The following is a 12,929-nucleotide window of genomic DNA, read 5'->3' on the forward strand; positions in this document are numbered from 1 at the left end:
TCTCGGACGAGAGTTCGCCCCCATGGATGCCCGTTCACTCTGCGCTCAGGGAGGGGGTACCGGGGTGTCCCCGCTTCTCTCCCCATCCAGCACTGCCCTCCGTGCCCAAGTAGCGGCCTGGGTCCTCCGGGCTCCCACGGCAGACCCTGCCCCAGATGATGGGGGACAGTCCAGCCCCCCTCTTTCCCCCCCCTCTCCCTCCCTCACACCCCCCCCCACTCTCAGCTGCAGCCTGAGGTTCCCCGAGCCCCGCGGGGAAGGGAGGGTTGCCAGCCCTCCAGCCGGCCGTCTCTGCGGCCTTGGGGTCAGCCTTTCCTGGGCTGGGAGGGGGCAATCTCCTGCTACACCCACCCTCAACCTGGAGCAGCACGAGCTCCATTTGGGCCACCTTCTCCATCCATCCATCCATCCCACAAGCCAGGGAGCCCACAGGGCCCTTCTCCCAGGCCCCTAAATTCGGGGTTGTGCTCTTTGTCTGCATTGTGGGGAGGGAGAGAGGAGGGGTAATTGGAGTTCTTCTCTGTATCCCTTCCCCCCTCAGCCCTAGCTGCAGAGCTGGTACAGCCCTCCGCCACCCCCCACCCCCCCTTTTTCTCCTACTGTTTGGCATCCTGAGACTCCTGCTGCCAGGGGAGGGGGAGAAGTTGGAGGATGGAGTTTTGTGGGGGAGATGCATGGGGCATCTTTGAGGTTCCAACCTGACCCAGATGTTGGCATCATGGTTTGCGCTCTTATTTCCTTCCACCACACAGATTTTGGGGGAATGGTGAGGGCAGATTTGTTTGGGGGTTTTTTTTTCCTTCCTGGGGAGAGGGAATTGCATGTTCACAAGCTTTTCTTTTTTTAAAAAATCTGGGTGTCTTCTTCCCCTCCCCCCCTGCTCCTTTCTGGTGCAAATTATGCCCAGCTGATGTGGGGGTGGGGAAGCTGGAAGAGACGCTCCACGGCAGTAGCTGCAGATGATCCGAGGTAAAGTCTAAAAGTCTGACGGGAAGGGGAGTGTGTGTGAGCAGAAAGCCTGCGCGTGAGGGCCAACACAGCTGGAGCTAGTCTTCTGTAAGGGGCCTGAGCTGAATTTTGGCGAGGGATCCCAGGTGTGGTAGGTTCATCCACTGCTGGCTTTCCATGTGGGCTGTGTTGCAGGGGGTTGGCGTGAGATCCTTGAGGAGTTGGACAGGTGGGGTCGGTTTATGGGGCACTGGTTATATTTCTGCTGTGTGTAGACATGTAACCCAGTCCTTGTAACACTGCAGCATTCCACCCCCAATGGGTACCCATGACCCGTATGTCCTCATTTCACACTGGGGAAGATTTAATTATGAAGAACGAGGGTGTTCTAGGAGCCCGATTGCCCCCTCCTCCCGGTATCTTTAGAGGCAGAAAGGGAAGAAAGCATTACATCAGTGGTTTTCTCATGGGTGATGGCTGGCAGTCCTGTTTTGGAAGGAGAGGGCCCGGAAATAATTCTTGCAGAGGAGCGCTTATTTTTCTGTGTTGGTGACGGATGCTCTTCGAAAACGAGACGCCGATACGGGACAGGCGGTGTGCGGGAGGTAACCCCAATGGCGGCTGCCGTGGAGCACTTCCTTCCCGAGGGGCCGGTGTTGGGGGGGGGTGGGAGTTCCTCTCGCCGTTCCCCCGGTGTTTTTCCTCTAAGAACGTTGTCTGCGATGTTGGAGGGACCGGTAGAACCGGAGTTGGCTCCGGTTGGGCGGGCGGCGGGTGCTGAAGCGGACAGCTCCCGGGGCCGCTCCCCCGCCCTCACCCGGCCGGGGTCCCCAGACCGGGGCTCATCACTGCTCGTTGGATCTCGTCTTTTTTTGTTGTTGTTTTTTTTTTTTTTTTTAATTGGTTTTTTTTGGGGGGGGGGTAGAATGCTCGTTACGTAAAGTTCGTGAAGCTGTTTGTAATCTATAAATAGCCTCGGGCGCTGTAAAGCGACAGGAGAGGGGTTAATGGGTTTCAGAGCGACAAACAAATGGGCAGGGCTCATAGCAGCGCTCCATAATGCAGATTTCCCTACAAGTTAAGTGTAAGGCCCCTCACAGCTTGGCCAGTGGTGTTTCCCATCTGCTGTGCGTTTAGAAAGTCCCCATTCTTAGCTTTGAGGATGTTTAAATAAAATGATTAACAACATGACCAAAGGGCTACTTGGACCTTTTTTACATGTTTCAACACTTCTACAGTGTCATTGATCCTGGGTGGAAGGACCTGGACTTATTACAAATAATTTAACCAGTTATATAAGCTCATACATATGGCTTCTATCTAGATTGTGGTATAGATATTGTACTGCTCGGTGGAACAAGTATAATTCTGTGAATGTTTTGTGAACAGAGGTGGAAAGCGAGGTTTCTAACAGACAGAAGAGAGAGTGATTGCATGTTGCAAGAAATTGAGCATGGGTGTACTTTCATTCTCAGTTGAAGGAGGTGAAATAAAACAGAAACAAAGTCAGCATGGAGTGAAAATGAAGTAGCTTGAAAATCTAAATCCGTCTTCCTCCTTTTTGTTGTTATGTCTGCATTCATTTGTGGGTTTGCTTGGCTTGTTTAGCATGCTTTTTCACTAAAATGAACTGACACGGCTTCACATATCAATTGATCCTTACTATTTTTCAATGACTGGAGAGGCACTTGGCCCTGGAGGCCATATGTGACTCCGGGGCATGCCGTGTTCATGCGGTCACATGATTTCCATTCACTATTGATTGCCTTCCTCCCGAAGCGGCTGCAACGGCCATTGACATCAACAAATACACTGGGATCAATAATTTATTGTTGTGTTCAAAGAAATGGTTTGGATTAAAGAAGGTGCGGTAAAATAACAAAACAAAAGCGCTAGAGTTGAGAACAAGCATGGGGAAAATAATTTCAGAAACCACAGAGAGGAGATTGTATGTGATGGCTTATGTTAGTGATAGTAGGGTAGAGAGCTTGTCATTGTTGGACTATTGGCTTGAATCTAGTGGTGTTCAGAAATAACTAAATGCTCGGACTTTCCCCCTTACACCCTATTATTTCACTTCTGTGTGGAGTGGACGGTCTCTAAGCTGGAGAATACAAGTAAAGAACAAGTGGCTTATTGCTGCAGAAGTGTATTGCAAACCCTCCTTGAGATTAGCTCAGATTCAAGACTGGCTTTTAACACTTTGCTTGAACTTCTGACTTATGAAAGACCATCTTTAAATACTGTTCCAAAGTTACTCTAACTTCTGCCTTCTCTTCCCTCAGTTTTGTCCTGTAACAAAGTATTAATCGTGCCTAATGGAGCACATCATCATACAGGATATTTTAAGTAGAAAGAGTAGCCAGCAGGGACTGGACTGTAGCAAAACTGTGGAATTGCTCCTTTCTGAAAACAGCCATTTCAAAATGCAAAAATCTTGCTATCTAAGACTTAAAAGTCCCATTCCATGTTACTCATACTGCTCCTGTGCTAGCAGAAAGGTTTGAGGAGTTTTAAAGTATTCTGAGCAGTTAATTCCAGGAGGATTTAAAAAAAACCAAACAGTAATGTTTTTCATTGTTGAATAGCATATAATGCATTGTGAACTTTACAGGCAGTGGTCTTACATAAATAAAACCTTCATTGCTAGAGAAGTAGGGAGCAGAAAATATTGAAAATGACTAAAAGCCATCTCCTTTCTCTCTTTCTCTTGATATGTACACTGTTACTTATTTTTACTGGAACTCCCCCATATGAATTTTAAAACCAAATAAAATATACAAGCACACAGTTACTAATTTATGTCTGTTTGGGCATGCTTTGAAACCATTCAGCTTGACTCCTGAGGGAGGAGACGGCGCTTGCTTGGGATCAGAAGCTCTTACAGCTTGTTGGGGCAAACTCAGCAATATCTAGCTCTCTTTGGCCATCAAGATGATACTTCTGGCATTGGGTTTTCAGAAAGGATACTTGGAAAACAGAGCAGTTGAAGCTCATCACAAATAGCTTACATACCTGTCCCCAGTGCTTCAACTTACCTAATTTTCTTTTCATGGCTAAAGGCATGCCCAGGCATAAACTAAATTGTTTCTATAACTAATGCTAGCTAACTAATTCTGAAGACAAGAATAATAAATAAGTAATAATAAAAGTTGTCTTTATTTCCAGGCATGTTGAATTCCAAGCAGTTCTGTGAAAATCTAAGAGGTGTCAATGCTCAATATCATTAAAAACCAGACTGCTTCAGAGGAGCCCAACTCTTAACTAAAGAAGCCTGGAGTTATAGTTATGAAGTTGCAGAGCCGGATACCTGATACTTAGGCCATTTGTGGATTTAATCAACCTTAGTGATTTAATGTGACTTAAGTGATGCATAGGCCCTTCAGTGTGCAATATATTTCACCTGAGTGGGAAAGTATTCTAGAAGCATAAAGTTGAACAACAAATGGTGCTATTCCAATGGTGTTTCCAGCAGGAGATTAACTTTTTATTGACTGTCTGGTGAAATCAGTAGCAGGATGTAATGCTAAGACAACCAGGAATAACTGACATTAGGGGAGGGTGATTTTTGTCTAACAAGATGAGATGTGCATGGGGTGATAAGAAAAGATGAAGATAGCATAACTCAGGCAGCCGTAAGGAAATACCAGGCTTGCATAGGTTGTATTCCAGAACATTGCAGAAATTCCAAGACCTATGTTGTGTAAGAGCAGAGAACTAGAAGGGGGGTTATTTATTCTCCTTCCTTTTATATTTGTCCATATTTGTACCATTTGTTACCGTACCGTTTGGAATCATACCATCTGAGTGCTCCACAAGCTTAAATGAGTTCCTACAAAATTATTGTGTAGAATAACAGTTACCTTGCTCCTATTTTATGGGTCACTGGTAGGCTGAATGAACTGAACAAGGAATTGAATTTGGGTTAGTGTCTTAGCTATTACACAGTAACTGTTTTGAACAATTCTTTGTTCAGAAGTTAGGCTTTAAAAAGGGGAAGTTGAAGTGCTGCACTTCAGCTTCCTTGGTCTGTATGAATCTCCAAGTTCCTATGTGAGATTGGTGATAAATGCAAGTCAGCTTTGAGTAATGGCTAACGTAGAGAACTGGGGTTAGCTATTTTTAGTTCTTGTAACTTACGAAGTGATATTACAGAAGTCATACTGCTACTGGTAGGGGCTGAAAAAGCCTGCAGTACTAGATCTTCAGTTTCTCAGGTTTTTATTAAAGCATCTTTAAATATTACTATGTTTCCTAATATTTTTCTGTTGCTTTTGGTTGCTTTTGTGCTTCTCTCTCCTCCCTACGTTTCTGTTCATTTTTTTACCTTTAGAGGTGTGTGTTCCAGTTCTTTTCTGCCACTGCTGTTTCAAGAGCATAACTGCTTTCTTGCCCTGTCTGGAGTCTGCCCTTGAGCTCTGCTTAGAGATGAGTGCCTGGGAAACTTCTGCAATGTTTTACATAGGTTGGGGAAAATGACCAGCAACAGAACAATAAATATTGCTTGCTAGTGAAGATATTTCCTCTTCCTTCCACTTTATAGCATCAAATGTGACATGAGAGCTTTTCTAAGGGAAAGGTTCCTCCTGCATCTCAGGCAGTTGTATTGCTGTACTTTTTCATTGATAAAATTGGCCCATTCTAGACACACGGAATTTACTGCAGATGGAGAAGATTGGTGAGTTCTTCTGAAGGCCATTTCCAGCCACGGATTTTCTCAGGCATGGATATTTTGGTTTGGCTTGAAGCTTTTTAGGCTGTCATGCAGTAGAATTTCAGAGGACTGTTCATCTACACTATGTTTTCCTTTCTGCCCCAACCCTGCACATCCAAATCAAAAGCCACGTGTGTCTGTGTGGCTTATATAAAAATTCATATAGAAGGGCTCTCTCTCGAAGGGACTGAAAGATGTACTGTGAATGACTGCATCTTGCAAATTAATAAATGAAGAAATGTATTAAAGCAAAGATATTGCCTCAAAAGTGTTTTTTAATTTATTTTGACAATCAACTTGAATAATTTATTAGAATATTTCATAATGTACCAGTAAATGGACTGCTGGGAACGTTTAGAAAAAATAATTAAGTCTTAGCAACTGGGCACCTCAGAACAGCATTTTTTCTGGTGTAAAATCTTTGATCTTTGAAAAATGTGTGTGTAAATATGCAGTCTGGCCCCAGGGAGTTCTGTGCACCGAACTCCAGGTGCCCAGGATGAATTCCTGACTCCCCTGAAGTCACTGGGAGCGGCACTGCTGATCCCCAGCAGTGCAGTGTCGTTCCTGGTGCAGTTATCCATAGGTCAGTAAAACATGTACCTTCTTCTCTGACTCTACCTCGATGGTGAGTCTTTGTCACAATTTTCACAGTGTCTCTCTTGTTAGAGGTTGAAGAATTGCGTGTGGAAAGTGCCAAAATAAATTCTAGCATTTATTCCTACCGATTTCTGTGTATCCCAGCAAGACCATACTTGGTTGTAAAATAAAATTTACAAGCTTTTTAGTTTAAAGCAGCTTGCTATACAGACCAGCCTAGGCTGTGTTTCAGCAGACCAGATGTGCCATTGTGGAAGTGTCTTTATTGATGAAGATGAGGATGAGCCACACAGCTCTTAAAGAACAGGTACTTGTGAGATGAAGGAGTTGTCTCGCTCTCAGGTGCAAAGCTGGCTGCAGTGGGTGTAGAGAGGTTTCCGATGGCTGGAGACAGTGTTAAAGGAGGAGGCTGTTATATATGGCCCATTATTAATGGGATTGGAGCCTGGGAGAGTCCCAGTGCTTGCGATCAGCTTCCAGTTCTACCACTGATTTCCAGGTGACCTTGGACAAATTCTTTTCCCTTTCTGTCTGTCTGTCTCTCTCCGCAGAGAAACTTTTCTACTTAAATCCTGAGATCTTCAGGATGAAGATAGTTTAATATTTGTTCATTCAGTCAACATGTGGATGAGGACTAATTTTAGTAAAGGTGTTTAAGTAGTAGTTTTATTTTTTAAAAAATCAAATAATTAGATAATGCCTGATGGTTTTTGAATACCCTTTAGTAACTAATTGAAGCACACAAAAAGGGAAAGGAATGAACACCAGGTCACCCTCTTGGTTGTGCTTCCTACACAGGCCTCTACAGCAGAAAGTTTTACCAAAATAGGCAGACTGGAGCCTGAATTCACCCAAAAAGCAGATGTGCTGACACCCTTGTTCTATGTGGCTGGTTTGAGGGGGATTTTTTGTTTGGTTTTTCGCAGATGTTCATGCAGTCTCAACTGATTTGGTTCTTCCAATGAATACTGAAAAACCCCTCCTTGGTGAATGCTGACGGATGTTTAAGAAATATTACCATATCCTCATGTGAAAATTTTTTGTTGTTACTGACATTTTCTTTTCTTCCTACTGAGGAAAACAGTAAATCTTGAAAGTGGAAATCCTTGATACTCTCCCCATTTTTTGCTTCAGTAACAACTGGAATGCTCCACACATCCAGTTTTAACCACTGCTCCTTGCTGGCAGAAAGGGCTGCAGGGGTGTTGGTTGCATGACTCTGTACAGCCTGCTCTGCACTATCACTTGAGCCTGGAGAACTTGGTGGGGCTGTGTAACTGAGGCGTTCCAAACTATTCGTCTTTATGGATTTGGGTTTTTTTTTAAATAAAATTAGCTCTCTGAAATATCCTGGGTAGTTATGTCTGTGTATGCTGTATAAACATAAAGATTAGGGGTTGGCTGTTGGAGCTGCAAAGCACAATTTGTCGTCGTAAGAACATGTAACGCTGTGCTATCAAAGATATAGAAACTGCTATATAGGTCTGATTTAAGGAGTTAAATAAACATTCCATTCCCATCCTTTCAGTTTACATCCTAGTTTTGTCCATTATCTTAATATGGGATAATTTACTGGGAAAACAAATGAAGTCAGGACAGGCAAGGACTTACCAAGAAGTGAAAGCCCCAGGTCGCTATTCTGTATTGATACCAAGCAAGTAACAGCCCTACGAGTAAGTACCAAATGCTGAAATGAAAGCAATCGCTTCTTGTAACTTCAGCAGCAGAACAGTCTGCACCATGTGTGAACACAGTGAGAAAAGTAGCATGAGGCAAACTTGTAACCTGGTTTATCAGTACAGCATCTAAGTGTCTCTTGATTTATTAATGGACAGGATCTTTGCAAAACCACTGTGATGTGCAATTGCATACTGGGGGGGTGGGGTGAGGTGTTGGGGTGTTTTTGTTGTTGGTTTTGGTTTGGTTTGTTTTTTAAATGGCCACTTAGCAGATTAGTTGGTTGCTTCCAGTTGCCGGTTGTGTAATTGTGCATACAAATCAGGCATTCATTTGTGCCTTCATTTTTTCCCTTTTTTATGCTGTGTCCCTGAGCTACTTTGGTTTCTAAATTCAGGCCTTACATATTTATCTGTGCCATTCAATTAGACCACATCCCCAATGCTGCTATATAGTTTCACAGTATGTGGGAAATTTGGTAATTAAATGCATGCAAATGCTGCAAGAATAGAATAAATTAATTTTTCCTTAATATCAGCAAGCTATTCTGTGATGTTACTAGAGATAATGTGACCAAGATACTGGCTTTTCTTTCCCCCTCTTAACATCTTTTTTGAGTGTTTATTGTTATTACTCTAGAAACACCTCGTCAAGTTCATGTGAAAAGAATCCTAGCCCAGAATACACTGTGTAGTTACATAAGGAGGGAGATCTATACTTAAGTTTTTTGGATCTCCAAATAAAACCTGAGATGGAAACAGTGTTTGATGAAGTTCTACATGTGTGGTGCAGCTTTAGATTTGCATGTGAATCAGAGTGAAGCAGTTGCAAGGAATAACCTGAAACCACTTGGAAGGATGCTTTGCACTAGATGTTCTGGCTTTTGGAAATACCCCAGGTACTATATTAAAGGCTGGGATCTCCAGGTATTCTTAAAAGGAGGACTCTGTTATTTCTATGCTGTATTTATTCATGAAATCCACTGCAATCCACAGAAAGTTGTGATTCTTGGTTTCGGAGCATGCCCATTGCTGAGACTGGGTAAATGTGTCCCAGCTTGTCCTTACGGGTGGGAGCATGCCTCTGTTTCGGTGACACCTCCAGCTTCTGTGAACTCTTCCCACGTGAATACAGTACAGTGTTCAAAGCCAAGGTCTGTAAAGACCATTGGTGGCTAACATCATGCTAAAATAGCTGAATTTTAATGATTCAGTCCGATATCGTATTTTTCAATGAATTTGAAAGTCATTCTTCTTTCAGACATTCCAAATCTTTAATATGTATTTTGATGCTGTGTGCGTGTTAGCTTAAAAGATTTGACCTTACTGATGATTTTTTTCCTTACTTAAGGGACGTTATCCCACATAGCTTCTGGATTCTTTCTGTGCCATACGTATACTCATAGTTATTTTGCCTTTCCTCTTGAATTCGTTGCCGCTTTGGTGTTTGGGTTCCTCCCTGAAGTGCCAAGCCATGTCAGGGCTGGGTTGTATTCCAGCCTGCAGTACTGCAGTGCTGTTGCATCAGTGCAGGGTTTCTGTAATTCCTCTCCTCTCTTGGCCTCCTCCTGGAGTGTGAAAAGCTTGAAGAGGTACCAGTGGCTCAGAAATGCAATATATTCTTATTGCTGGTTCTCGAGCGAGAGCTTGGCAAAAGGTGCAAAGCTGCAGAGGGTTTGTAGGCGGCTGGATTCAGATAAACGAACTTCCTCGCAGCTCTTGTCTTTTGTAGGAGTGGGGGGAAGAGAGCAAGGTGCTCTCTGTAGGGACAGTGTAAAATCCTGCCAGAGGTCTGTGCTCCTTTGCAGGTTTGAAGCTCTGCAGGGTATTCCTCAGCTGTGCTTCTGTACCTCATCCGCTTCCCTTTTTTTCTCTTTTTATCATGGAGAAGTGCTTGTTTGCATTGCATCTGATGCAAAGAAGACTCTGTGTCTAACCCGCATATTATAGAAATTTAACTTGCAGAAATTACTATTGTACTTGATGAAAGTATTTTAAAATTATTTTGTTCTTAGGGCCTGAAATGAATAGAAACCCTGATAATTATATATATATGTAAAACGAAAGGGTGAGATTTGACTTCCTGTAGTGGAGATGTGGCACGCTCCAGAGTAGGAAGAGTTGAGCCCACTGAGGTCTTGGTCCTACCTAAAGAAGCATTCAGGGTGCTCCCTGGCACACCTGTTCTAATGCATGCTGAAGTCATTAAGGAGACTTCTCCTTAACTGCAATAATATCTGATAGGACACGAAGGAGCATTTTTTCCAAAAGAGCTCAGCATATTCTGTGCGTGTTGCCTACTGCACTCACTCATAAACTCAGCCCCAAGTTACTCCTCCTTTGTGTTGTATCAAGCAGAGTACTTTGCTAAACACCTTGTTAGCAGGGTAACCAATGTGGTAATACCCAGCCCTGTTTAGACAGGGCTGAACGCCTTGTCCCGACCCTGGGAATAGAGCTGACTGGGAATTTTTGTCTATTAATCAGTTTGCTAGAGAGCAATGACTGATAGAATAATTTTTGCAGGAAAATACTGTTTTTGATAAAGTTGCCTTTCAGAACGGTTTCTGTAGTCTAGAATAGAGTTTGTGTTCAGGAGACACCCCAATCAGGATAGCCGTCAGTGTGGTCGTTGGAGATCTAGGTCTCCATGCCGGTTCTGCCTGTAAAACATGGGTGAAGCAGCGCGGTGGGCAGGGACGGGCAGGTTCACCCCGTGTCCAGCGCTTGCTGTGCATCTGCCTGTAGCTCATTTTGGGACTGAAAAGCAACCGGTCTGCTTGCCTCGCTCTGTGAGGCCTTGAAGACCAGCGTTGCCTTTGGATTTTCAATGCTATATGCTTGTCTGTCTGTTTTTGCAGTGACTGACTTTGTTCTGCCTGTGCTGTTTGCTTCCCTGCAGAGCTGACCTGTCCGGGGTGCAACATAACTAAAGAAGCTGCTGCAGGATGAAAAGATGGCAGCACGGCTGCTCGCACCACCAGGCCCTGATAGTTTTAAACCCTTCACGCCGGAGTCTCTGGCTAACATTGAGAAACACATTGCAGAATTAAAAAAGAAGCAGCGTCCAAAGCAAGACAGCAGCCACCGGGATGACGATGAAGACAGCAAACCAAAACCAAACAGTGACCTTGAGGCGGGGAAGAATTTGCCTTTCATCTATGGGGACATCCCAAAAGGCCTGGTTGCTGTACCACTGGAGGACTTTGACCCTTATTATATGACCCAGAAAGTGAGTCTGCAAGAAAGAAGTCACTAAAGCACCTTTTTCTTAGGAAATTGCAGGTTTGGGTATGGTTTAAATAGAAGACAAAGAATGGAGTCTTTGGATCGGGCTTGTTTGTTTGGTTGGTTTGTTATATATTTTTCTTTGAGGTTTAACAGAGATTATATGATCAGTCTTGAAGCACCTGCTTGGGTGGAGTTAGGACAACAAGGCCTGGAAATTAAAAATGGATAAAGTTGTCCTAATGTGCCAGTTTTAACCACGAAGGCAATAAGAAGAATTTAATTGAGGGGTAGCGGTTTTAAGTGTGTATTTCATTACTTGCATGGAATTCGGTCTGAATTTGATTGTTATGAAGCAGTGGGATATAGAATCATGAGAAAAAGAGTGAGATAAACCAATTAACTGGCTTTCATCTTCATAATTTTTTTTTTTTTTTTGTCTGTGGAATATTTGTCTGTGGAATTAAGGTGATGTAGCAGGAGGCATTTATGGGTGCTGAGATGTATTAAGAAATGAAGTGGTGAGTAAGCAAACGCTATGCTGGAAATGGAGGGGAGGGATCTTCTACTGGTGAAATAAGGAAGAGCATGATCACTGGTTTTCTTAGAAGGCTGGATGACTTAAAACTGAGGTTCTTTTCTACTGTTTAATTTCATTGCTTTCTTTGATAGGAATTTAATTTGAATAAGCTGAGATAATTACCATCTATAACTCAGGCTTAGCTGTGCCACTTGAGAAGCTGTAGGTTTGACCATATATGTGACAGCAGTTGTGATGTGACCATTCAAAACTTGGGCAGAATGGCTGTCATGTAAAATCAGTAAATTGTCATGGGTAACAAAATGTTTTATGACTTTGTGTTGGGCCAGACATTTCTTGCCATGCTCAGAAGCAATTCTGTGACTGGCAGGGCGTTATTCACATGAAATCAACTGAATTTGCTGGTAATGTTGGGTATAACTGATCATTCTTTTCTGTATTTACGCTAGTGAATTTAATGCTTATTTGTTGTGTCAGTGATGCTAGGAGTACAGGTACCATCTCAGAACAGGGCTTCTGAATACAGTGATTTGTGTCCATGTTGAATACCAGGCAGACTGCTCTCCAGGTGGATGTTATACTTAAGGAAATGTATTGACAGCAACTGTTGCTGGTAAGAAGGTAACATATCCCTCAGAAGTATTTTCTTTATTAAACAAATCTAGTGTTGCCTGGTTTTGGTGTGCACAGGCTGTGAAAAAAGACACGTAGTTCCCAGGATCTCTGGTTGTGTGTGGCCACTTGTGCCCAACCAAAGTAGTTGTTACGAAATGTCGCTGCAAATCCAAGCAGGAGTGTTTTATGCCCTCTTTGTGTTCATGTAGTTGAATGGACGGTGTAGGTGGGAGATCTGGGCCACGTTCTTTCTAGCTAAAATAGGAGAGCAGTGCTGAGGGCAGTGCCGTGTCCTGGAGCACTGGGCAAAGGCTTCTTGGTTGTTTCAATGTTCCACCAGAAGTAGGAGGCAGAGGGGAACCCTGTTAGCCCTCACACTTTATCAGTCTCCATATTTGCCTCCCGACACAATGCTATTAATAAATCTTTCATTTTTAGAGAAAAATAAGCCACATTCCCAACTTCGAAGGCATCTGTCATGTCTGCAGAAGAGCACCGTACATTTCTGCATGTAGCTGCTTGCAGAGTTTCTGCTTGCTCAGTGTGCCTGCCATGTGGGGATGCAAGCTCTCCACGGAGCTGGAGCAGCTGCAGATGGAGGGGAAGG

At 43.5% G+C, this 12,929-nt stretch overlaps 1 protein-coding gene across 1 annotated transcript in view; it reads left to right on the forward strand.

The window, feature by feature from the left end:
* SCN8A (sodium channel, voltage gated, type VIII, alpha subunit) overlaps nt 1-12,929 on the forward strand; it is a 59,307-nt gene that overhangs the window by 3,471 nt on the left and 42,907 nt on the right. The window contains exon 2 of the mRNA XM_010566533.1: nt 10,841-11,170. Within this exon, the coding sequence (XP_010564835.1) occupies nt 10,895-11,170 (276 nt within the window). The 5' untranslated portion in view covers nt 10,841-10,894. The remainder of the gene's footprint in view (nt 1-10,840; nt 11,171-12,929) is intronic.

This window comes from Haliaeetus leucocephalus, unplaced genomic scaffold (genome assembly GCF_000737465.1).
Source record: "Haliaeetus leucocephalus isolate CR32 unplaced genomic scaffold, Haliaeetus_leucocephalus-4.0 Scaffold214, whole genome shotgun sequence".
NCBI classification, from domain to species: Eukaryota; Metazoa; Chordata; class Aves; order Accipitriformes; family Accipitridae; genus Haliaeetus; species Haliaeetus leucocephalus.